Source organism: Gallus gallus, chromosome 17, assembly GCF_016699485.2.
Source record: "Gallus gallus isolate bGalGal1 chromosome 17, bGalGal1.mat.broiler.GRCg7b, whole genome shotgun sequence".
Taxonomy (NCBI): domain Eukaryota; kingdom Metazoa; phylum Chordata; class Aves; order Galliformes; family Phasianidae; genus Gallus; species Gallus gallus.
In genome coordinates, this window is record NC_052548.1 from 7,910,844 (window position 1) to 7,935,990 (window position 25,147).

Sequence of the window (25,147 nt, forward strand, 5' to 3'; positions counted from 1 at the left end):
CAGCTGTGGTTTGGAAACTCTTCTCACCAACTCACCGGAGCTGTGCGCACCGGAGTCCCTGCAATGGATTACAAACAGGAATGGCCCTTGGGCACGATGTGGCCAATTCTGCAGGTGGTTGGCACTCTGTTTGTGGTGTTCCTGGGTGACTGAGATGCCATGGATGCTCCTTGAATCCCTCAGAGGTCCTTTTGGGGGTTCCACTCTTTGGTTTGCTCCACAGCCTTTCGGGTGCCTGGAAGCTGCCTTCGGACTGCAGAAGTGCTTCTCCATCTGAAAGAAGAAAGTGTTGAAATACCACAGGAAATGCAGTTTGTCTGAGATATCTGCTTTGGTCAGAATGGACAAAAAAGCCACCAATCTTGGTTGGCAGTCTGGCTTCTGTGAGGATCACTTCACCTCAAAGAGGAGACAGAGTTTGAGCACCAAGCAGGCGCAGCGTGGCCATGCTGGGCACATTGGGTTGCACGCACCCTGGCACCTCCAGCCTGGAGCAGAACGGGCTGAGTTGTGTTCAGCTTGCAGCAGAATTCCCTTGGCAGTGTGCATCCCAACCATGGCATTTCCCAGGCGAGAGGAAGAGCATTTCAGCTGCTGGGGACGTGTGGAGCAGCATGGTGGCTGTCCCATGGTGCATGGGCTGCCCTGGAGCTTGCAGCCAAACCAAGGCTTTATTTTGCAAAACCAACCATGCTTGTGGGTTGTGATGCATGTCAGCCTCGTACGGCTGACTCAGAGGCGAATTTCCTGACCCTGGCTTCAGGTCCTTTTTTTTTTTCCTCATGGCAAACATCCGTTTTATCCCTCTGCAAGTCCATTATCGCCAGCTAAACTGTCCTCCCAGCACGGCCGGCTGTGCAAACACAGCACTGTGAAGGCATGGGGAGCACTGAGCTCTTTGCATGGGGCACCCCAGGGGCTCCCTGCTCCATCCCAATGATGAGGAGTGTGAGTTGCATGGGGCAAGAGGCATGCATATATGGGTAGATGTTCATATCTGTTGCATGGCTGTGAGTTTGCAGTGCTGGAAGAGTGAGGTTGCAGGGCAGCGTTTGCTCCAGCTTGCTTCAGGGCTGCTGCTGGATGAAGTGATGGGCTTGGGTTAGGGATAGGGTTATCCTTGCTGCTGTGGAGTATGAGGTGTGCAGCAGGGCAGCCTGCTCAGTGCTGCAGTTACCTGGCGAGGGGGAATAACGCACCAGCCAAGAGGGCTGGAGCTGCTGGGAGCGTATTTATCACCACGAAGAAAAAGGCTCTGTTCCCTGCCTCTCCGCAGCGCCTGTTTATCACACACACACACACACACACACACACACACACACGGGATGGTGAAAATGTTCCATTTGTTGGGTACGGCCGTCAACCCACACAGTGTATAAATTAAGGGCTTTTACATGCAGGGTTCCCGAAATAAAACACACACACACAAAAGAGAGAGGAGTTTTGTATCGGCCCCGTTGCTCTGCCTCTCCCTCGCTGTCTCTTTGCCCCGGCAGCCTTTGGCTCTCGTTCAGGAATTCCACATTATCTCAGCCCGTTTCCAGCTTCCTCAGCAGGGAACAGCTCTGCTTCTGTCTTCCTGCAGCCACATCTGGAAAGCGTTATGCGGGGTGTCAGCTGTCAGAGCCGGGCTGGCATGCGCTCCCCCCGCTTGGGGGTTTTCTGCCTCGTCCTGTAGGGAGATTTTGGGGATTCAGTGGGGTTGGAGTTAAGGGAGAGGTGGCTGCGGTGCCCCGGGGTTGATCTGGATGCCACAAGCAGGGATGCTCTGTGCCCAGAGCTGCTCGCTTGTAACAGCTGTGGGTTGATCTCAGTGGGTTTCTTTATGTGTAATGGGGGTGTTGGGGCTGTAAAGGCGTTGGGGTGTCAACATCTCAATCCTAGAGTCAGTGCTGAGGGGGACACGCAGCCATTTGCCTGGGCAGTGATGGAGTCCCCATCCCCAGAACCACAGAGATGTGGCACTGAGGGATGTGGTCATTGGGTACAGTGGGCTGTGGGCATCTGAGAGGTCTTTTCCAGCCTTAATGATTCTGTGAGGCAGTAACAGCGACCTGGAAGTGGGCGTGTGTGCTGTAATGGGTGTGTGTGCAATGCACGTGGGGGTCTTCAGCAGTGAGAGGTGGTGGAAGTGGTTAAATGGGCCCTCAGTCATCATCAGTGGGAATCAGAGAGGGTTCCCAGCAGTGGACTTCTGGCTTTTGTCATCTTTTGTTGTTGTTTTTGGGTTTTGCTTTTAAGCTGGTGGGCCTACTATTATGGTATTTAAAATTTAAAGGGGGGGGGAAGGGGAATAGGAGAAGAAAAAGCAAACAGGCCTTGGTTTTATAGACCCTACAGATGCATCCGGCACCAAACTGATCCCAGATGCAGCTCCGCTGTCAATAGCGTTACACGAGGGATCAATCCCATTCATTGTTTCATGTGGCCTCTCCAGCATCATCAGCTAATTAAAGCTAATGGTTCCCAGAGCAGCACTGACAGCGGCTGATGCTATCGGTGCACAGCCGGGGCGGTTTGTTGGGGCACTGCAGGGCTGCATCCTGCTCAAAGCCTGCGCTGATTTCTGTGGTCAGTGGCAGATGCCATTGGGCAAACATTGCTGTGCTCGTCTTGGCTCTGTGGTGGATGGTCCAAGGCTGCTGGTCTGTGGGGGACCCGATGGCTCCCTGTGCTGATGTCTGAAGGAAACTCTGTTTTTTTGGGTGTTTAAAAAAAAAAACAACATATCCCACTCTTGCTCCAGGATGAAATATCACCCTGGGTGGCTCTTCTGTTTGCTGGCAAAATCAGGAGCCGCGTGGCTCGGCATATGGATGCCTCCATCCCATCCCTGCAGGGCTCTGTGCATCACCAATGGGTGCATAGCCACCTCCAGGAGTGGGACCCTGGGGTCACTCCTCCTTTGGCTGCTGCCCCGCTGCCTGCGTGGCAGTGGATGGGCAAACACAGCATGGCTGGTTTCACTGGGACCTTGGACTCTGCCCTCCTGGAGGCTGAGTGGAAATCAAGCATGCTAAAATTAGCTGCTCCCGTCCCTACAAGGCAGGAACCGGCCAGGGGAATCCTCGGGGTGTTGCAACCCCTGCCTCTTCGGTGTTGCAATCTGCCTCATTGGTTTCTGCTGTCTCCCTGCGGCTCTGTTGGACCAGGTAGTGTCACCTGGCAGAGAGAGCTGGCACTGGAGGTCCTTGTGTGAGGAGAGTTGGTGATGGCATCCCTTGGATCTCCCCTCCTGTCCCTGGTGGAATGGAGTGGTGCTTGTAAAGATGCTCCCTCAAAACTGTATGGGTGGAAGGATGCTCCTGGCCCCGAAGCCTTTGGGGTTTTGCACACTGTTCTCCTCTTGTTGCTCAGCTCTGGGCTGTGTGGGTGCTGTTCCTGAGCCCGGGGGCTCAGATACCCCCATGCTCCCCCCCTCAGCTCAGCTGGGGGGGGCAAAGTCCAGGCTGGCCAAAGGGCAGGGGAATAGGGACAGGCTTACAGCACCCTGCTCAGTAAAGCAAGTTGATAATTAAATCCTGCGGCTTTTATATGAATTCCAGGGCATTTTCCTTGGGCTGGGGCCATCTGCGCCGTGCACCCCACCCGCTCACTCCTCTCCCATTTGCTCTGTGCAGCTCAGGGTTTTTGCTGTGCTACTGGGTGAGCACAGTGCTGCAGGGAGCTGCTTTTAAAGGGGTTTGTGAGGCATATGGGAGACAGAACTCCTGGGGCTGCAGGTGGGTCAGGCGCTGTCATCATCCTGGCTCCATTGGGTAACTCTGTGCTGTGCTGACCTGCTCAGCTCTTCCCTGTCATGAGTGGCTCAGCTGTTATTTGGCAGTCTGTGAACAGAGGTGCTGGGAATCTTTGACCTGAGCCTCTTGAAAGATGAGTGTTTGTGTGACTGTTGGTGGTAAGGACAGGAAGGGAAACTCCTCTGTTTGGTGAAGCAGGACTGGTGCTCTCTTACTGTCATTGGGTCTTTTTGGGTCTAAATGGTGATAAGAAGCGAAAAAGATCAAACTGGAGGGGCTGCATGTCGCAGTGGGCAGCCCTTCCCCAGCTCGAGGCTGGTGGTGTTCCCACTTTGCAGCAGTGTCCCAAAGCACTGCAGAGAATCCCCAAAGTTACGGTGCCCTTTGGGGTGTGCTTGGATCCCCCTTTGCCTGGGCTGTTCATGGGATCCAGGGCTGTATTTCCAAAAGATGTCCAACTGGACATCCCAGACACCTTTTTGTCCATGGATGTCCTCCTAGTGGGTCTGCAGTGGGGCTGTAGGCATTTCTTTAAGCCGATGGCTGCATCCCACATCCTGGAGGATGCTCCAGCACCGGGGGGCATTGCCTTGTGGAGCTTTGCTTGGGCACATGGGGAGTAACAGCAATCTCTGGCTGGCACAGCGTTGCCCAGCGTCCATCCTTTAGGACTCACCCTTGGCTTTGGACTGTGCACTCCCCTCTATCCATCCAGGGCTTACAGCGAGAACAGACCCAACACAGTCTCCTTCCTCCCTCCCTATTTATCCCCCCCTCCTGCACCTGCTCGCATTGGGTGACTCTTAACCACGGTGTTCCCGCTGAGCACGATGAGAAGATTTGAGCACTTATTTGAACTGCAGACTCAAAGGAAGCGGCAGCAGAGCTCCCCAGAGCTGTTAGCAGCTGACATCTGGGCGCGCAGCCGAGCTCTGGTGTCAGCGAGACGTGCGGTTGAAAGAAGAGGAGGTGGGAAGCCCAAGACACCTGCAATTTGGTTAATAAATATTTATTCGGAGGTGACAAATACTCTTCTGGATAGAACAGAGTTAGCAGAGGGATTGCGAGGGAGTGACAGGGCGTGCTTTTAGAGGAAGGTTTGCAGCGGGGATGTTGAAACGAGCAGGTGATGTCGAAACCTGGGTTTGTTTCCCAGCGTGTGATGTTGGGGTGCAGGCAGATGTCCCACCCCACTGAGCCCCTGCCTGGGGAGAGCATCCCCATGCGGTCCTTCTGTGGGTCCCTCTCATGGGCAAGGTGTGAAGGGGTGGGCTGATGTGTGGGCCCTGCCCATTTTGGGGTGAAGCCTCAATGCCAGCCCTCGGGGATGCTCTGAGCGCAAGGAGCCATCCCTGCCCCACTGCTGCCTGCTTTACCTTTGCTGGCTCAGTGATGCTTAACCTCAGCAAACACCTGGCCCCAAGCAGGGGAGCAGTTTTGCCTCCCCAAGAGCAATGCAGCTCATGTGAGAGCAGAGCGGAGGGGCCGCAGTGGTGCTCTGGTGGGGGTCTGGGTTGGTGACAGTAGGACTGGTGGTGAGCCCCTGACCTGGGAGGTTGGTGATAGAACCACTGGCATCCGTTTGAGATTAGCGAGAGAAAGCTCGGTGCCCATCTCGCCCAGCATGTAACTTTAATGCGGAGATAATGAGCAGTGATATTTATTTGTAAAAGATCTGGAGATATCACTGCCCGGAGAGCAGCCAGGAGCTGTCAGAGTCCAGCCTGGCCCCGCAGCTGCTGTGTGGGGCTGTAACCCAAGCGCCGTGCTCCGATCGCTTTTCATGCTCCAGCTCTGCTATCCCGGCAGGGCATGCAGTCCTGTGGCTGAGATTTGCTGGAGCTGATGGTGGTTGGGCTACGGCAGCAAGGGGAACACCCTGGGTCCCCAATCCTAACTCCTGGGATTGACAAGGCTCCTTCTGGTCCCCTCCTGGAGGGGTCGGCATGAGGGATGCTTGCACAGAGATGCCCTCGTGTTGTGTAACGGCGGGCTTAGGTGGGGTATGGCAGGTGGGTGTCCCGTCCTTATTAAGCCATCCCCTGGGTAATTACTAGGTTAAGGCCTGATGGGATAATGCTTCATTATTTTTGTGCTGTGGAGGGATTAGGAGCAGCAGGGATTTCTTGGAGCTTTATCTCTGCTAAGGCCCTGGGCTGCGGTGGCTCCTTGCACCCTTCCCAGCTCAGCAGTGCTGAATGCTGGCGCAGCATGATGACTCTGTGCATTTCTCTTACATGCTGCGAGCCAGAGGGAGGAGAAGTGTCATGTGAAAATAAACAGGGAGGTGGGTGGCAGAGGGCTTCCCAGGTGGCTTCTCCCATCATTTGTGGGCAAGGCGATGTGGAGCTGTTAGCGTGGCCTTCAAGGGTTGCTTGCTGAGTGTTGCCTCCTGGCATGGGGAGCAAGGGAAAGCATGTCTGGTCCATCACTCCATCCCTATAGCTCCAGGGCTGCTTGCACCCTTCCCCATAGCCTGGCTGGCTGCTGGTGGGCCTGGCGTTCAGCACCCTGTGCGTGTCCTAGAGATGCTCCTGGGGTGGATTTGGATGGCAGGAAGGGAGTGAAATGCACTTGGCAGGCCCCAAGCTGAGGGCTGGAGCTGGCACAGCACGGGGAGCAGGCAGGCTGGCGGTGGGCCAGGCTGTGCACTTGATCCAAACACAGCTGGAGCTGATCTGATGAAGTGAGAGGTTAAGAAGAGAGCATCTGTTATCTAAAGGGGACACACAGTGGGAAACTGTAAGCTCTTTATTCCCCTCCCCAACCCTACCCCCTCTGTTCAGTGCATCATCCCTGACTTTATTTCTTTGATTTATTAAGGAAGCCTATGCTTCCGGGGCTGTAATTAAGTGCCACTGTGCAAGCTTTTGTTAACCAGCGGGTGATACAGTAGCTCACACATTTGCTGGCTGCTTGAGAGCTCTAGGACCAAGGTAACAGGAGAGACCCTCCCTCCTGCAGGGGTTGTGCACAGGGATGGGATGGTTCAGCCCTGCTGCGTGTGCCAGCAGGTGAGAACGTGTTGGTCTGCACCTCCTGCCTGGACGTGGAGCTCCCTGATGGGGCTGTCATCTCCAGGCAGGTGGTCACAGTTTCCATTGACATCCCACCGGTGTTATGGTGATGCTCAGGGAAAGGTCCTCACTGCCTCTCCAGGCTGGGAACATTGGGCAGATGGCTTTGGTTTGCATGGCCATTGGGTGCTGTGGTGCTGTTGGGGCACCCTGCTGCACCCCTGCCCTTCCCAGGGCTCCGTTCTACCTCGGTCAGCCCTGAGACCCTCTGTGCTGGGCTGTGCTGCTCTGACATCAACCACCCAGGCAAGCTTTCAGGAAGATACAGTTCTCTTCCTGCTCTACAGACCGTGTTTTATACATAAATGGGATTATTGCAAATAATAATGCCTCCCAACTGGTAGTTGGAGATGCTCGGAGCTCCAGCACTGCATCCCCCAGCGAGGCAGAGAGGAGGAGGAGGAGGGGTGACCACTCCACCTGTAAATGAAATAAAAAGTGATGGAGATCACGCACTGCTTAATGAACTGAACCATCCAACCTCCCGCCGAGCGCCAGCGCTGTTTATAAACTACAGAAAGGGCTTTATTTTAATGGGCAGTAAATCTCATTCATCCCAGCGCTGGCAGTCACGAGCACATGGGATTAATGGGATCGCGGAGAGGGGCTCCGTGCCTCCTCGCCCCGCTCCCTGTTGCCCTCCTTTGCCCACAGTGGCTGTTCTCCCCCCTTCCTCCTCTCCTTAATCCCCCCCCCACCCCCATGCTGATAACTGGGGTTATCTGGCCAGGAAGAACGGAGGGCTCTGTCCCTGTGACTCTGCATGTCACATCCGCTCGCTGCTCGGGTTTGTTTATTCACTTGAAAATTGCCACCCCCCCCTCCAACCCCGGCAGCTGGAGGAGAGCTGAGCTCACAGCACGCATTACTACTTGTTAACGAAACCAGCATCCCCTCCTCCAGCACACACTGCCCCGTCGCAGAGTGGCAGCAGGCACGCAAACTGTTTTGTCTTGAAGAGAAAAGAACTGAAAGTAAACAGAATGTGACCTTCTGGGGAAGGGATAACACCGGAGCTGCTGGGGAGGGATGGTGATGAGTTGTTCTGGGCTAAAACCACCCTGTTGAGGAGGTAATCAGGCCTGGCGTGACACACAGCTGTTCTGGGCGAGTGAGCTGATGGGATTTAAGCCGATCACTCCGGAGGCTTTGGGAGCTGTTGTCACTGTGATGGAGCGGCTGAGGGACCGCAGTGCGGCGATGTCGGGGGGGCATCGGGGTCCCCCTGTGCCGCTGTACCCCGTGGGGCTTCAGGATGGGGTCTGGGGCTGTGAGCTGTGTCCTTGGGTGCTGTTCCTGCTGTCGTTGGAGCAGTTTGGGGGGGGTAGGTGTGGTTTTGGATGTGCCTCAGTTTCCCTCTGGACACATCAGGCTCCTCGAGGACTCCTGGCTGTAACTCAGTGCGATGCGCTCCTAAGGCGAGATGGAGAAGAGTGAGTTATCTATTGCAGTTTGAGTTTAATATCCATAATCTGCCATTAATCAAAACAGGGCTGTAAGATCCTTACTTAGGCCTAATCAGTGCATAATGGATTATCTGCAGCAACTAATAAAAGGTAATTATCTATGCTTTGCAAGTTCCAATTACTGTCCTTACATGATCAATTAATTTCTTGTAGCAGCTCTGCAGGTGCGGGCACTGCTGGTAGGGATGTGTTCCTTCCCAAAGCAGAAGGAATGGGACTTTGCACGTGGAAGAAAGCATCGCCCTGATAGCAGTCTTCACCCTTCCCGTTGTCACCCGGCTCTTGTCGGGCTGCAGAGTTCTTGGGGTGGCTGAAAGGAGGAGGAGACACTGCAGCGATGTCTGTGCAGTTGTAGGGATGGCTTCAAATGGCAGTGAATTGAAGCCTGCTCTGTGTCCATTTGTGACCCAGCGTTGTTGCGGTCTGTGATTTGGTGTTTGTGGTGAGTGGCAGCTTGGAGGGCTCTAAGAGGAACCCAGAATGGTGACGGGGGGGTGGTGGGAGGGAGGAGAATGCAGTTTTGGGCATGCGGTTGGAGTGATGCAGCAAAGCTGTCCCCATGGCAGCAGCTGACCGTTGGCTGCCTCTGACTCAGGTCTCACCTTGTTCCTCCCTTCTCTTCTTTGTGGTTGTTCATCTTCTGTACTGTGTCTGGGTGATGCTGCTCACTTGCAGTCCTGGAGCCTTACAGGTGGTGTTATGGGGACATGAAGGATGTGTGACCTCCTCTCATCCCACGGGGCTGGGACAGGAGTGTGGGGGTCCCCAGCAGTGGGGGTGCCAGGTTGCACAAAGGGCAGAGCAACCAGCAGGACCCATACCCAGAAAGGAGCAATCAGGGCATTTTGGGTTGGCTTCAACCATTGCAAAGGTCCTCATGGCACTGCAGAGGAACAGTTGAAACAAGAGTTTGTTTCAATGCAGAAGTGCATTGGGAAAAGAGGATGCATGGGATCTTTTGACAGTTTCCATTGTTTTTTATCCTCCCCTTCCCTCTAAACACGAAATTAGTTCATCAGTGCAATTTCTTGGGAACAGCCTCAGTTTCATTGGCATTTCTGTTTAAAGAGGAAAAAGCAAAGCCACAAAAAACCCCCAAACCCTTTCCCCCAATCCCATCTGCTCAAAAATGGAACTCCCAGCTCTGCTGGTGACTGGGATGCAGCTGTGCTCAGTTTCCAGCACGGCTGGGGCTGTCCCCAGCTCGCTCAGAGCTGCTCTGTGCGCTGGGGAAGTGTCAGTGCAGGAATCCTGGAGCAGGATGGGGCTGTCCCTGCTGCTTGGGCAGGGCTTGGGACATGGTGGCAATGGGTGGTGTGAGGTGGTGCTGCAAGCATCCCGCTTTGGTGGGGTTTGGCAGTGCTGCAGCAGAGGTACGGGGAGCTGGATGGAGCTTGGCAGCTCCTTCACCTGCAGGGGAAACTGAGGCACACAGATGACCAAAATCCCAAGCGAGGATGCCAAGGAGTGAGACCCATCCTTTAGCAACACCGCCCTATGGTGGGAACTTCCCACAGCCTCCTGGCCTCCTCTCCAGCTCTTTGGTTTGGGTTTAGGAGCTGCGGCCACCAGGCTGGCAGTGCGCAGTAGGCAGGATGTGCTCTGTGTGCTGCTGGTGACTGCAGTGCTGAGCCTCTGCCACCCTCTTCTCCGCCTTTTGTTTCTGTTCCTCTCTTTTTTTGTTCCATTTTCCCAAGCAAGCCACCACAGGCTCCTTCAAACATTCCCCCAAGGTTATTTTCCTGCTTGTCTGCAGTGTGTTTTCACTGCTGAACCTCCCATTGCCCCAATCCCAGCCCTGTGCACCAACTTTCTGCTCTTGGCTCTGCCTCTGGATTTTAAGGACTGAGTCTGGGCATGCTGATCCCCACTCAAAACACGTCTGTACCTTTTGATTCCACCTTTCCCTGGCAGTCGTGGGGCTGGATCCTGGGGGCCTTGCAGATGTGAGTCACTGCCTGCAGGCCTGGTGCATGGTTGGGTGCTGGGTGCAGGGTTAGGTATAGGGTTAGAGTTGGGTAGGGCTAGGGATCAGGTTAGGGTTAGCGGTAGGGTTAGTGTTAAGAGTTAGGGATAGTTGGCTAATCCTACCCAAACACCCCAAGCCACACAGTCAGACCAAGACACTTCTAGGGCTGTAGGATCCCCAAATGCAGCCCTGTGTGATGGATGTGTTGAGTAGAGCTGGGGGCATTCATGGTGCCAGGCAGTGCTTAGCATTCGTTGAGCAATACTTCCATTTGCACCAATCATAGATGCTATTTGATAAAAGCAACCAGCCGAGCCAAACTGAGCCAATCAACCTTTTTGGCTAGGATTTGCTCTCTTGGATTCCCCTACAGCCCAGCAGGTGTAGAAGACCAGAGTACATCTACAAATGCCACCCTTGGTGACGTAAAGCTGCTACTGGATACTGCTTGGCAGTGGGAGAAGCCCAGCAACTGTTTGTGTGGATTATGAAGCGTGTGGTTTGGCTTAGGGAGGATTGCATGCAGATAGACACACGTTCTGGGCAATCTTTGCACTTGTTTGCTTGCTTTGTTTCAAATGGAAATGGAAGCCCGTGCTCAGTGGTTGGATCCTCCCAGCTAAGCAGCTCTGTGCATACAGAAGTTGGTTAAGGAAGAGAAAGGATGCTGGACGCAGAGCAACTGCTGTTACTGCAAGCGTTCTCCGACCTTTGTGAACAAAACCACTGGCACTCCTCAGTTTGCTGCTCTGTGCTCAGCCCCTTTTCCAGCACAGTTACTTCCTAAGCCAACATTGCAGGTTTTATTACCGCCAATTATTATTTAAATAGCTCCAGAGGTGTACACAGCACCGTGCAAACACGGGGAGGGCCAAGGTCCTGGCTCAGGGGAATGGCTGGAATCGTTCAGAGGGGTGTAGCAGTGGTAGTGAGGGCTGAGGTTGGTGTCAGAGCTGTGAGGCAGAGGGCTGGCTTTGCATCAGCCCTTGGGAGGGGTCCCTGCGTGGTCGTGCAGCTGAAATGGGGATGCTGATCTTTAGCGAGGTAGGTGATAGGGGAAGCATTGGCCCTGCCACACCGGATTAAGCCATTGCACCTTCAAATGCTGCTGTGTGACGTGGGTGAGAAGTGAGGGCTTGGAAAAGAAAAGGGAAAACCAGTCGAGGGCTTGTGCCACCCGGTAATTCACTGACCCAATTGTGCACTGCTGTGTGAGGGGAGAGAAATTCCTTCCTGACCCTTGTGCTAATCAGCCTATGCCCTGAAGCATGAGATTTGATTTTCTTTATCTGGCTTTCTGTAATTGCAGATGTCACGATGGTGCTCCCTGTATCCCACCCCTCGGAAATGGCATCTGCCTCACTTAACTCGATGGACCTTCCCCTCTGGGGGTTTGTTCCTGACCCCTTTCTGGGATGAGCAGGGAAGGAGAACGGGTCCCACCCGTTCACTGCTTTTCCCCTACACGTGGTCCTGGTTTTTTCCCCCATAGCTGTCAGTGTGGGTCATTCAGCTCCATAACTCCTGCCTTTCTGCTGGAGGCAGAGATGGTGCAAAGCCCCCCACAGCCCCCATTGCCATGCAGAGATCTGCGGTGCGTTGCAGCACTGGTACCATTTGTCCCCAAGCCTGGGTGTTCCTTAGGTGGGAAGGAGGAGGGTGAGGAGCTTTGCTGGAAGGTAATGCACGGGGAAGTGGAATCAGACACAGCCTTCAGTCTGAGTGCTCCTCAGGTCATAAAAATGACTGATGAGCACAAGTCAATAATGAGGTTACTGTTCTCTGGGCATGCCAGGCATGAACCCATCAGCCTGGGAGATGCATTGCCATGCTGTGCTGGCACCCTCTGCCCTGCAGGGCATCCCTATCCCCGTCCCCATCCTTATCCCTGCTGGTGCTCTGCTCTGTGCCTTTTGCACAGAGGCACAGGGCAGCGTTTCCGCAGCACCGAAGTGGCTCAGGAGGCCTCGTTTCCTTTTCCATAGCAAGTCGGGCATTTCTGGGAAGGAAGCAGCCTTCTCCTTAGATGGCTGCAGAATCTTTAGTGTTGCTACTTTGCAAATGCAGTAGTCAGCACATATTGAAAGCACTGCGGTGCAAAACAGACCTTGTCATTATTATTTCTTGTTTCGATATGGATGCGTTTAATCCCTTTCCATGTTCAGCGCTGGCTCTGTGAGCTGCCCCACTCTTCGTTTCGGTGACTTCTGTTCTTTTAACCCAATTCCAGGTGTCACAAACCCTGCTGCACCATAGGTGTGAGTGGAAGCTCGTGAGCTCCCAAGCGGCACCATGCAGCATGGGCTGCCCAGCTTTGTGTTGTCCCCATGCACACGAGTAACTCCTGCAGCCCCTTTTCTCCAATGGATGGGACTGCTGTGGATGTGCCACACCGCAGCTATCCCATTAGACCCAGTACCCAGCAGCTGGGTGCCCTCAATGGCTCGGGAAGAGCACTGGAGGCACTTCCATCATGGAAAGTAGCCCTCAGGCCCCCAGGGAGAGTCGGCTGCTGCACAGAGAGTGCATGGGGTTAATGGAGGATGGGGGTGATGGATGCGTGCCAAGAGCTCATCAGGGGAAATCGCATTCCTTCGAGGAAATCGATAATCCGGGGATGCTTATGTTGCTAATTTGCAGTGGGTCGGCTTCATCACGCCTCCTGGGTGTGCAGATGTGGGTTGGTGTGAGCAGGGCCCTCAGCTGTACATTTCAGTGGCCACGCATGCGTGCATCACCCGTAGTTCCCAACTGGAAGCGGTGGGGCTGCTCTGAGCTGTTGGCTCTTCCTTTTCCCCGTTATGATGTTGGTAGGAACTTCCCATTCCCACATTCTCAGTGGTTTGAGATGTAGCAGAATGGGGAATGCAGAGTGTAACCCCAGTTGGACCCAAATGAGAACTTCTGGCTCCAAGAGCCCTGAGATCTCAGCAAACCTAACAAGGACCCACAGCTCACCCCAAGACCTATGTTGCGTGCTTGGAAGGGGTGAAACAGTGTGCTTCCAAGTGGCAAGCTGGCTGGTGGCATGCAGAGGGACCCACCCCCTGGGCTGCCCCATTTGGGTTAACATACAGAAGAAGGGCGGTTGGTACAGAGGGGATGCTGGGGGTGCTGAGCTCTTTGCTCAGTGGCACTGTTTTTGCTTTTTCCCACTGTTGAAAGGGAAGAAAGCGTGGGATACTCTGCGTGGGCATGGCGAGGACCCTGGAAGTGCCACTGGTTTGTCTCTCCCTGCTCCCACCCCACCTGTATGGGGCACATCTTGGCGTGCTGCTCGGCTCCGTCGCTGCAATGCTCGTGTCTCAACCAGGGCTCAGCCCCACATCCCATAACACATGGTGGCACGGGGCCAGGCTCTGTGCTAATGAGATGGCTTCAAATCAGAGTTAATCATTTACCAGCCTGAATGCTATCGGGCTGTATCTGAATTCCTCGCTCCTATAGATGCGCTGTCGCGGATTCGGTTGTCGTGCTCTCGCCAGAAGCTGCTGTGCCAAATGTTTTGCAACAAAAAACCCCAAACCACATGAAAGCAGCCGAGTTTCACGTTTCATTGTAACCCCAAATTCAGCTTTGCCAAAGGGTTTCAGTCGTTTTACGAACCTTTCCCATGAACCTTCAGCAAAGGCTGCAGCTTAACCTGTTTCTGATGAAAAACCAGGTGTGTGACTCCGCTGCTTTTGAACAAATCCGGAGCTTTGTGCCACGCTGGAGCTTGAGCCCATTTGTACAGAGCATTGTGCATGCTCTAGGAAAGCCAAATCGCACACACATCTGGGCCCAAGCTGCAGTTCCCTATGGGGACACAGCTACCAGAGCAGGCTCAGCACAGCCCCCAGCGAGCTGTGAGTGCCGCTGGGTGTTTTCCAACCCCTGTGTGCACCGTGCTGTGCTTTGGTTTGGTTTTGGAGCCTGCCCACCCAACCTCCATCACTGTGCAGTGAGTGCCAGTGCTTTGCATGGGACGTCCCGTAGCATCCATCTCATTGCATTGCTCACTGCTGTGGCCGCTTTGCTTTGGAGCAGCCAGGGCTGAGCCTGGGCGTTGCTTTAGGAATAACTGCAAAACTCAGTGCTGTGCAAAGAGCTCAGGGCCGGTGCCGTGCAGGGTGAGAATTGGGCTCTTTGTGAGCCCAGCCTTGGGCTTGGTGTGTGTTATTATATCCACACGCGGATTGCTTTTTCGGCAGCGCCGTCTTTCCTTTCTCCAGCAATTTCCTGAAATAACGTTAGGGAAATGTGAAAATCTTGAACTTTTGAACCTCCCCGGAGGACGTTGTGCAGGGGGTGGGTGGTGGCAGCAGGAGGAGGGGTTGCTGGCCCACTGGCTGCCGTTTATTTTGGCTATGGGGCCCTGGGGGTGCATGGTGGGGGGGGGGGAGGGGGGGCTCACCAGCCCCCAGCCCCACAGAGGAGCCCCTTCTTAATGGCTGTCCCATCAGCGGGTTGTGGAGGCAAGGAAGGCAGAGGAAGTTTTCTTTTGCTTGCAGTTGCCGGGAGGAGTAATGGGTGCCCGGGCTGGGTGCTGAGGGCAGGAGGTGACACACCGGTTGATGGATGGGAGTGGGTTTTCAGCTGGGCTTTGGCCGTGGGCAGAGGAAAGGAGAGGGGCAGGGGGGATACGGAGAGCCTGGAAAGTACTTTTCCCTCTGATGAACTTCAGAGGCGTATAAATCACTGCCAGGCTGCAGCTGCGGAGCATGTGACGCTGGCAAATGAATGTTCCTTCGGAAAAGGGCCTGGCCGCGTGCTCCCTGCTCACCTCTTAAAGGCACAGCCGGGGAGTGTGGGGTGTGGGAATGGGGCTGGGGGTGCTGTGTGGGCTTATGGAAGGGAAGAAGGCGTGTAGGGGGTCCTGCAAAGCTCCCCGTGGTGCAAAACTCCATGTAGTGCAAAGCTCCCTTTGGTGCAAAGCTCTCTGTGCTGCAATGTTCTTGGTGGTGCTGAGCTCGCCATGGTGCCAAGCTTGCAGTGATGCAAAGCTTTCCATGATGACAGTGCAGTACCCTTCGTGATGTAGAGCTCTCCGTGGTGCAAAGCTCTCCACAGTGCCAAGAACTCTATGGTGCGAAGCTCTCACGGTCCAAAGCTTTCCCTGATGCTCTCTGTGCTGGGCTCCTGCTCTGCTAGGTGCAGCCAGGATCAAGGTGCTGCTGAGGACATCCTGCTCCAAAGTGGCTTGGGTGCACGTGGGAACTTTGGTCTCTGTGTCACAGTGCTGCTGCTGTGCTCTCACTCACCTGGGCTTTTGTGCATTGCAGGGACTTGCAAAGAACGGAGATGCATAATGTGGGCTCCGGGGCATGCCAGAATCTTGCAGTGACAGTCATTGAGCTGGCAGTGTAGGTGGCATCACGCTGGGTGCTGGCTGTCTGCTCAGCACAGCGGTTGCCAGATGCTGGGGCAGAGGGTGGAGGAGCATCTTCCTCATGAAGGCACTGTGGGAGGAGAGGAACCCAGCGCTGCAACTACTGCCCAGAGCTGCTGGCACGTGGGAGGGGGAGGGAGCGAGCCCAGCCACCAGCAGAACAGCTAGAGATGACTCAGTACTTCCATAGTACCATTAGGTTTCCGTGCAAGCAGTTGCCTTCGTTGCCAGAAGGCAGTGGTGGGAGCCATGGGAAGCCATACTTCCTCACCCGTTGCCCTACTGCTGGGTGGGGGTGGGTTCCCAGTAAAGCCTGAGTGGGAAGTGAGTTTGGAAGAGTGTTTGGAAGGCGCAGTGAGGGTTCTCAGTGGGAGTGCTGAGTGGCTGCACTGCTTTTTGTTACAGTGGGAAAGGAGCTGAGAGGCTGCTGGGGTGTGCTGCATCTTCATTCACTGCTTGTTCTCTCAGTGCTGTTTGATCAGGGAGAGTTGGGCAGGCAGGCAGGGAGGAGAGAGCCCAAACCCAGAGCCCTTTCTGTGGTTTACGTGCCAAAGGAGATAAGTGAGGATTTAAAGGGAAGGGAATATCTAGTTGAGATGAACGTGTAACGTGAGCACGGATCCAAACGGAGAGATCATAAATAGAATTCCGTGCTGGGAGAAGCAGAGGTTTCTTAACGGGGTGTGCTTTAGTGCTGCTATTGGAGGCAGCAACAACCTGCCCAGGGAAGGGACATCTCTGATGTATTCTATTTGTCACTCAGTGCCCATTTCTCTGGGTGAGACCCTGAGAGGACCCCCCGGACGGGGGGGCTGCTCACCACGTTACCCCTCCATCTGCTGGGGCTCCTGGGGTGCGATGCTGGGGGTGCCCAAGGGGTTAACCTGGGGCTGCTCCCTATCATGGAAAGGCTCTGGCCCTTCTGTGCATGATAGGAACTCTTTTTTTTTTTAAGGGTTATTCCCCTTCCCAGGCCCTGCCTGTTATCTGTGGGCTGTCAAAACGCCTGGAATGCGGAGACCCACTGGACATTGACCCAGCTCAATTAGCGAGGCTATCTGATTGGACTGCATGCAGCCTAATTAGCTTTGGCCTCCAACCAGGAACTGAAACCCAAATGCGGGCATAGCATCCTTCCTTGCAGCTCACCTCTGGAAAGGGTTCTCCAAGCCTGGGAAGAGAGAGCCTTCCCCAACCTGTCCGTCTGTCCATCTGTTCCTCATGCCAGCTGATTCTGGGGACAAGAACCTCAATTTGGGGATAATCTCACTGCTGCCCAGCCCCTGCTGCTGAACCCTGGGGGTCATGTAAGACCGGAGGCTGCTTTTTTCCCTTGAAAAACAGCACGTGCTGTCTGGTGTCCAGAAGGAACTTGCTCTTACTGAAGGCGCGCTGGCTCTGGCGGCTGCCTTCCCTATCTCATCAGGCCTTCCTGCAGCACGTAGGCACCCGGTTCCCAGGCTCCTTGCCCTGGACCTCCTGCTGCAGTGAATGGGGATGTGGGGATGAGGTGAAGGGGTCAGTACGGTGCTGCTGTGGTTTGGGGACAGCAGTGTGGGGACCGGACCCCATGGTCCTTGGCTTGCTTTGGGTTTCTAGCTTTGGGGGTGCTCATCAGGCACCCAGAAATAGCGGTGGGGAAGGACCCCAGGGAACCCCTTGGAGCTGGAGGTGGGCACTTCGAGGAGCCCTGGGAAGTGCTGTTTGTGGGCTGCTCTGATGTCTTCTGCCCAGAGGCCACCTCTGTGCATCGCTGTGCTGGCTCTCACCTGGAAGACCCACGCAGTCCCGTCCTTGCCATCCCCTGTCACAGCTTCCCCTGCTACCCCAAACTGCCTTCAGCTGCTGGAAACCCACTGTGCAGCATTGCCTTTCATTGCCCGCATTGTGACTGGTGGTGTTGCAATGCCGGCTGCACGTTGGTGGTGAGCACCGGTGCCAGCCGCGTTGGATCAATTAAAGCCCATTATGCCAAACGAATGACTGTAATTATCTCAAATCTGGATTAATGCACGTGCACAGCAGCGTAACTCAGTCTGTCTGGCTGACGGTGAGCGGGTTGGTGCTGCTGGGAGTTGGGCAGAAGGGCTGCAGGAGTCGCTCCTTAGGATTTGTCTGATCCTTGTGGGGAAGATACTGAGAGCTTTGGGGTCTGGGCAGGGTGGGCATTCTGTTAAAGGGTTAAGACTGCACCGTGCTCACGTTACCTGCATGCACCCTCACCTCTGCTGGTGCAAGATCTGTTTGCAGGAAGGGAGGGGTTGTGCCAAGCCCAGGGCTGGGCAGTGGTGGGATCAGGAGACCTGGTCTGGGTTTGCCTTGGGTTTGTTGGATCAAGGTTGGTGTGCAAACTTGCCTTGAGCAGAACCTGACTGCAGCCCCAGCAGTATCCTTCCCTTTGGCCATTGGCAAAGCAGTGGATGCTCAGGAGGAGGCATTTTTTCACTGTATCTCCAGCTCTTCCATTCTCACCTTCCACCCACGTGAAGTCAGAATGTTTCTCTCTTCCCTGTTGCTGTTTGGCATTCGGAGGAAGAGCAGTGGGGCAGCTCTTCCTCCAACAAGACGTGTGGGTGGTCAGCCCCATTTTGGAGATGGAGCTGCAAGCTCTCATTAACCAGGACTCTCAGCACTGCTTCCTTGCACTCTTTGTGCTTCCCTGCTCCATCCCTCACCACGCTCCCCCCCTCTTCAGAGCCCCTGCCTGCTTTGGAGAGGAAGACTTTAGGGCTTGATGGAGTGGCTTCCCCCAAAGCATGGAGACAGGAGAGGAGTCCATGACCCTGCATGGGAATGGGAACCCGTGTGCTGGGGATGGTAGGAAGGGCACTGGGGATGCTGGGGATGTTTTGCTGGTGCTGCCCAGCCATTGCCATGCATGCAGCCCCAAACTTCTCCTTTTGCTGCAGCTAGAGCAAGCCTAATACTTCCCAGTTCCCCTTGCATCTCTCTGCCTCCTGCTTGGTTTTCCATCGCTCAGAACGTAGCACCCCCTCAAGGACAATTAGATCACTTCCAATTTGCCCGTAAGCTCATAAAACTGCAATTGAATGTAATTAAAAGGCCATAACGAGCTTCAGCAACATGCGGGACTGCTGCGCTTCTGCTCTCGCCGCTCTGGTTTTGGAGAAAGGGATGAAGTCAGGGAGGATGCGAAGGTCAGCGTGGGCATGGGGGGATCTTGGAGTCAGAGAAACTTAGGATGGCCTGGGTTGGAAGGGACTTTAATGGTCAGCTGATGAGGGTGATGATGATGATGAGGAGGATGAGGAGCCCTCTGCCAGCCCTGCAGCCCCAGCAGCCAGCAGGACCCCGCACCTCTCCTCGCCTATTCCTGCAGCAGGTTCCCAGCCTGTAAATCAGGGGCGCTCTGCGAGCCGCTGACAGCAGAACAGAGCTCATTGTGAGAGCAGGGACAGTGCCGGCCCTTGAGGGATGAAATAGGAGCCTGTAATTTCTCAGGACTGTTGTGACATCTTTGCACAAGCGTGTGATTGAGTCACAGTTGCTTTATCAGCAGAATCCTTGTTTGCCTGGGTGCGCCCCTCCGCCCCCTCCCCACTCCCCCCCGGCCCCGCCGCAGCGTTCCCCCCTCCCATAAGGTCACGCTCTCCTCTTGCTCACGCTTCCTGCTTTTGCCTCCTCCACCCATAGCACTGCTCACAGCGAGGAGGTCTCAGAGCCCGCCCGGGATATCTGGGGGATGCCAACCCTGAAAGTCAGGGTTGTGGGTCCTGTGGTGTGGGGTCAGCAGAACCTAGGGCTCTGGCAGGCGATGGGGTGCCCGTGGGCTGTGCATCTGCCTGCAGGGCCCCTGTGGTGCTTTAGGGTGACCCTCCAAAAATACAAACCTTGGTGAGCCCCTTCCTCACCCTGGCAGGTTGTGCTTCCGTGGGTGGTGGGGGAGGTTTGATTTCATCCACAAAGTCGTGTCCAAAGGACAGAGAAGATTGAGAGGGATGGAGTGCTTTTGTGCTTCCTGCCCTTGATATGTTCAGGAGGAGCGCAGAGGCTGCACAGAGCCGGGGAGTGGGGCTGGGGATGCGCAGAGTGCCGGGGAAAAGCTGCCCACGGGTGCTGTGATTTAATGCTGCAGCCTCATAAGGCGAAATGTAGGCTGGAGGCAGCATCTTGCATTTGCAGGGTGCGTGCAGAGGGGCTGGGTTGGCAGAGCTGCGCCCTGTATTGATGCTGTGAGCCTCCTCTGGCCAAAGAGGAGACCCCGGGGGGACCCACGGCCCCCAAACGTGTCCGCTCCCCATCTGGCATCACTGGGCCCATGGAGGTGGGGGAGATGCGGGAGCACAGCTGTGTGGCTTTGAGGTTTTAGTTCGGTCAAAGTGAAAACCTGCGGGGAGGGGGAACCCACTGTGAGCAGTGAAACTGAGCTCCTCGTCCTCCCTTGGAGGGAAAGCACCGCGCGGCTGCGGAGATCGCTCCCCGAGGAGCAAACACAGGCTGTGATTTCTTAACACCCACAAGGAGAGACATTTACATGCGTTCTCCCCTGTGCAGCTTTAGGGAGGGCCTGAAAGAGAAAGGAAAAAAAAAAAAAAAAAAAGAAATTCAAGTGATTTTTTATCTTTTTTTTTTTGGGTGAAACCGCATGACTTCCTCGTGCCGGGGTTTGGGGGATGGGCCGCCTCTCCTCGCCGGGCGAAGCGCTGTGGATGCTGTGCGGTTTGGTGTCTTTGGCCACAGGATGCTTCTTGCTCCTTGGTCCCATGGGTGCTGCGCTGCTGAGCGGAGGGATTCCCGTGGTGTTAAAAAGCAGAGTGTGTTTGGTGCTGTGTGCCGCCCTTGATTGGCTTCTTCCTCTTGCAGGCTGCGGGCGGAGGTTGCAGAGCTGTGGGGGAGGTGGGTGCGAGCTGGACACGACTTCGGTGCTTGGGATTGTCACCTCCTTGGAGGTGGCGGGATGGGACCTCGTGCCATGCCTGCTTGCAGGATGGGGACCTTGCTGTGCTGGTGCAAATCCAAAGCAAACTCACTCCAGGCTGGGGGCTGTTGAGTACCATGCATTGCAAACATGCTCTTTTCCCTGGATTCTTTCATCAGGGACCAAAGTGAGGACCTGACCTCTGGCGGTCACCACTCCCATGGCAGTTTCCAGGTGAAAGCTGGGGTCGAACCCTTGGGTCCTACCATGCCACAGGGTGGGCACTCATCTCTGCACAGCTGTCCCTTGGGGGAAAGCCTGCTGGGGGGACTGCTGTGCTGCTTTTGAGGCATGAGAGAAAACGGGCAGTGATTTTCACTGCTTAGGGAAGCTCTCCACCTGCAGAGTCACCAAGAGAAGCAAGGAGCGCTCGGCGTGTTGCATTGCATGGTGGATTCACACGCATTTGGCTGCGGGAGCTTTGCACGTGGCCAACCCCAGCGTTCCCCCTGGGAGCAGAGCAGAGCAGGAGCAGCATTCCGACAGCCCCATCCCTGCTGCCTGTCCTGACCCCCTCCAGACACGGCCCTGCAGCGTAAGGACTGCACTCCGGAAGGGAGCGGCTTCCCAAATTTAGAATTTCCTGCAGTGCAATACCCAGAATTGATCTGCGTGCTGATTACGGAGGAAGAGGTGCTGAGAGAGGAAAAAAAAAAAAAAAAATTAAGAAGAAGAAAGAAAATAAAAAAGCAAATAGCGGAAGCGTGGGGGTGCAGGCGCCGTGCTGGGGCTGCTCGGCTGTGCCACCATCCGCAGGGCAGCGTGGGTGCTGGGGGCTGGAGATGGGCTTTGGGGCTTCTCCCCTGCCAGCAGCACAGTGAGCTCCCGGATAGACCAGAAAAGGGTTTCCAGCAGAGCTAGGTCATTGTAGTTTTACTGGCAAAGCCTCTTAAGCATCAATGAAGATTATACTGGTGAAAGCTTATGCTGGTACAGTTTATTCTGGTACAAATGAGCTATCCTGGGAAAAAAAAAAAAAATCACCCCTGTGCTGTTGTAATTGTTTCTGCTCTGGTCTAGAAGCGTTAAAATCACAGCCTGTGGTATTGCTGTGTCAGCAGCTGATGGGCTGCCTGGGGCTCACCGGGCAGAGCAGCACTGCTTGGCTGAGAAATGCAGCTCTGGTGGTGAATGCAGGTGCTGAATGCAAAGGGGAAGTGATGCAAGGGCTGCTGGCTTGCTCAGGTGCTTCAGAAGACCTGGGGGCTGACAGCTGTGTCCCGCAGGTGACAGTGATACAATTGGGAGCTTTGGGCTTTTGGCCCTGGGAGTGCCAAAGGGGATGGAAAATCGTGGTGCAAAGCTGCAGAGGGGCATTTTGTGCTTGTCTGCTCTGCTCTGAGGACCTCGTGTAGCTGGGTGAGAATGGAGCCAAATGTTTTATAACGATGTTTTCTTATTGAAAACTAATGATAGTTAATAAACGCTGCTTGGCACAAAGCCATCAGGCCAAAAAAGAAACAAAACCAAGGAAGGTTGATTCAGCAGCTGAGACACTGCCTGGGGTCTTGCCATGCCCAGGAACTATTCCCAGCTTTGGCTTTGGTTTCTTGCATGACCTTGGGAAGATGGTGGGGCTGTGCCATCATGGTGCTGCACCACTGCAGGCAAAACCAGGCATCGTGGGGCTCTTGTATGCCTTACTTTCTCCAACCAGGTACTGTGCACCCATCCTGGGCTCTTCTGTGCCATGGTTCCTCCAACCAGGCTCTTCCATGCATTGCTTTCCCCAACCATGAAACCGTGATAGTGGCACCCAACGGATGCCCTGCAAGAGTGATGAGCACAGTGGGCCAAAAAACCCCAACCTCTTGCAGGATGAGGCTCCTGCTCGTGTGGTTGGGTCAGAACCCACCAGCTCTGCTCTGTGCAATGCTTTATGCTGGGACATGTGGAGCAGAGCCCATAGTGCGTGCATGGCTCTGCGTGGCTGCTGCATTCCCCACACCACATGGCCCTGCCCTCTGCGTTCACATCTTTGGAAGAGTATCCCTGTGGATTCTGTGGCTTGCAGGTTCATAGTTTAGAGAGAGAAAAGAGCTTTGCTGCACGTTCTTCAGCTGCTGAGCATCTCTGGGTTCCCTCTCCCTGCTGCCATGGGGCATCTTATAGGATATATAGAGGTCGTTGTGTTTGAACAAAGGACACACAGAGAAAATAGCTGCAATTTATGGGTGCGGCAAGAGGGGAAATGCTTTGAGAGCTGCTTTTTTTTTCCTTCTTTTTTTGTGTTTAGGAACAGACACGGAGTTTATTTTGGTCAGGAGGCAGTCACACACAGTGGCTTTAAATGGCAAAAGGACGCAAGAAAAGTGAACCTCCTCACGCTGCTTGAACTGAAGCAGCCTTTGGGAAGTGACCTCCCTGGTTTGCTTAGCCTTAAGACGTATCCTTCGGTGTAGGTGTTTATTTGCTTGGAGTTGTTTATTTGAAGGACATTTCCTCAATCTGGGTGTTAGGGTTTCAACACAGAGAGATGAGCACGTTGGGCTGTGCTTGGAGGACAGCTCGTCCCAGGGCTCCCTGTTTCCTTATAGCCGGCTGAGATCCGGGGTGAGCACGCTCTGCCTGTGCCAGAGGCAAACGTTTCCTTCTTGCTCGTTTGGGATCTCTGCAGACAAGGAAGCGTTTGGGGAGGAGTGGAAACTTCCTGGTGCTTTCGAGCCACGTTGCTTCCGTGTGCATGGCTTTGGGTGCAAGCACACCCCAGCACGTCGCTGTGCCTACACGTGGCTTCTCCCCCATTTGAGTCTTCAGCACAAAGTAAACAGGATGGGTGCGGGGTGCCGGGGAGCTCTGTGCCCTGGGGTGGTTATTTCAGGAGAGGGGCCGGGACAGTGGGTCAGGCCCACACGTGCTTTGCTCTCTGACGTGCTGCAGTCGGCACGGGCTGCTCGCCAGTAACCTGCCTGCGACCTCCCTTCGGCTGCGCCTGACGTTCCCAGGACCTGCTCGTTGGAGGCAGGGCTGATGCGCTTCCTTCGCCCCACTGCCAGCACGAGGGCCCTGTTCCCCTACGCTGCTTCAGGGCTGTGGGCCCCGTGCGTCCTCGGTTGTGGTTTGAGACATCCCCCATCCATCGCCTTGGTCCTCAATCTGGGACATCTCCATCCCCATCCATCACTTTGGACCCCAGCTGCTGCGGTTTTTGGGGCTCTTCCAGAGCAGGGCTCCGTGCCCAGATGCACAGCCTGCTGCAGGATAAACACCTTTTGCTCTGAGCGCCCTGAGAGTGAAGGACAGGAGGGTGATAAGGCACAGCCCTCATCCCGTGCCTTTGGAGCACGTCGTGATGCCAAGCCCTACTCCAACCCCTTTAAAAAAGCCAAAAAGCAGAGAACTGGGAAGCAGAGTCCCAAAGCCTCGAGGAATGTCCTGAGGTTCCTATTGTGCAGCATTCATGTCACTCATCCGCAGATGACGCGGTGGCTGGTGGTTATTTTAAGGCAACATCCTGCGGGAGCCAACAAGAGGCCAAGACCTCAGGGAGCACACGGGGATGTGTGCCAGGGCTGGGCTATGCCATCGGTGGTGGCGTTGGGTTGGAGCATGGGCTCAGGGCATGCATACCCTCTGTGTGTCTGAGGTGGGATGCTGGGTGCAGTGGTGTGATGCTGGGTATGGTTTTGCAAGAGGAGCATCGCAGTCTTCCTGAGGGTCTACACTTCCCTGTGGTGGGGTTTCCTCGCTTACTTGGTGCTCTCTGGGGGAGCTGGCTGGGGCTGGGCTCACGGTGGGTTTGTCAGGCACGTTTCCCACTGTGCAGTGCTTCCGTTGCTTAAAATCCTTCTGGTCTGTATCTGTTTGGCAAGAGATGTGTTTAGAGGCAGCAGACTTGCTTGCAGCTTCTCCCCCCCCCCATCCCTAGAGCCATGGAATTGCAGTGATGAGACGGAGCCTTGCTGCCCTTACACCATTTCTACGTGCCCATAGGGGCAAGAAGTGGGACTGGGGAGACACCTGACCCCATGCAGGTGACAGAAGCCATCATTTCCCAGGACAGCATTAACTTCAGCAGCCTGCAGCCGAATGCGGTGGCTCCCAGACCCCACCACGAACCCCCAGCCTCCAATCAAGGGGCTGTGCTGCCACCTGCCCCTCACTGCCCATGCGTTTGCTGCTGTGAGCCTAAGGCAGCTCGGGGGTCCCAGGGGGGTTCCCACAGCCCCACCCCACTGCCTTCCGGCCGTTCCCCCTGCAGTCAGCCTGGGGGCCACGAGCCTGCCCCTTCCTTGCCTAGGATTGTTTTGCAAGCAGCGTGACAGGATGAGGAGGAAACGTGCCAGGAATGGCTCCATGTCTCCTCTCGGGAGAATTGCTGGCTATTTTTAAACACCCCTCTCTCACTCCCTTGGGACAGCCGAGCTGCTCAGAGCAGGGCGGGTGCAGCCCCCCCCCCCCCCCCCCCCAGTGCTGCCTGCAGCGATCAGTGTGCCCTCTGCACAGCTCAGCTTGCACAGCCCCCCGACCCTGCTCCTCATGCATGGTCTGGCCCTCTGCACCTTCGCTTTAGCATCCCCTTTAAATCTGAATTGTGGCGTCTGTAGGGTGGGCCCTGGTCCTGCATCCCCTGGTCCTGCATCCC

At 55.2% G+C, this 25,147-nt stretch overlaps 1 protein-coding gene across 3 annotated transcripts in view; it reads left to right on the top strand.

Moving 5' to 3' along the window:
- The window catches only part of RXRA (retinoid X receptor alpha), a 77,890-nt gene that overhangs the window by 25,812 nt on the left and 26,931 nt on the right, over positions 1-25,147 (top strand). Inside the window, exon 1 of one of the 3 annotated variants that reach the window (XM_046901862.1) lies at positions 1,654-24,536. The exons of 1 other annotated variant lie outside the window; for it this stretch is intronic. Coding sequence is in view for 1 of the 2 variants with exons in the window: in XM_046901861.1 (XP_046757817.1) it covers positions 25,042-25,048 (7 nt within the window). In the remaining variant the exon portion in view is untranslated. Of the gene's footprint in view, positions 1-1,653; positions 25,049-25,147 lie in introns of those variants that run through there. One more of the 3 variants, XM_046901861.1, reaches the window with a different exon arrangement.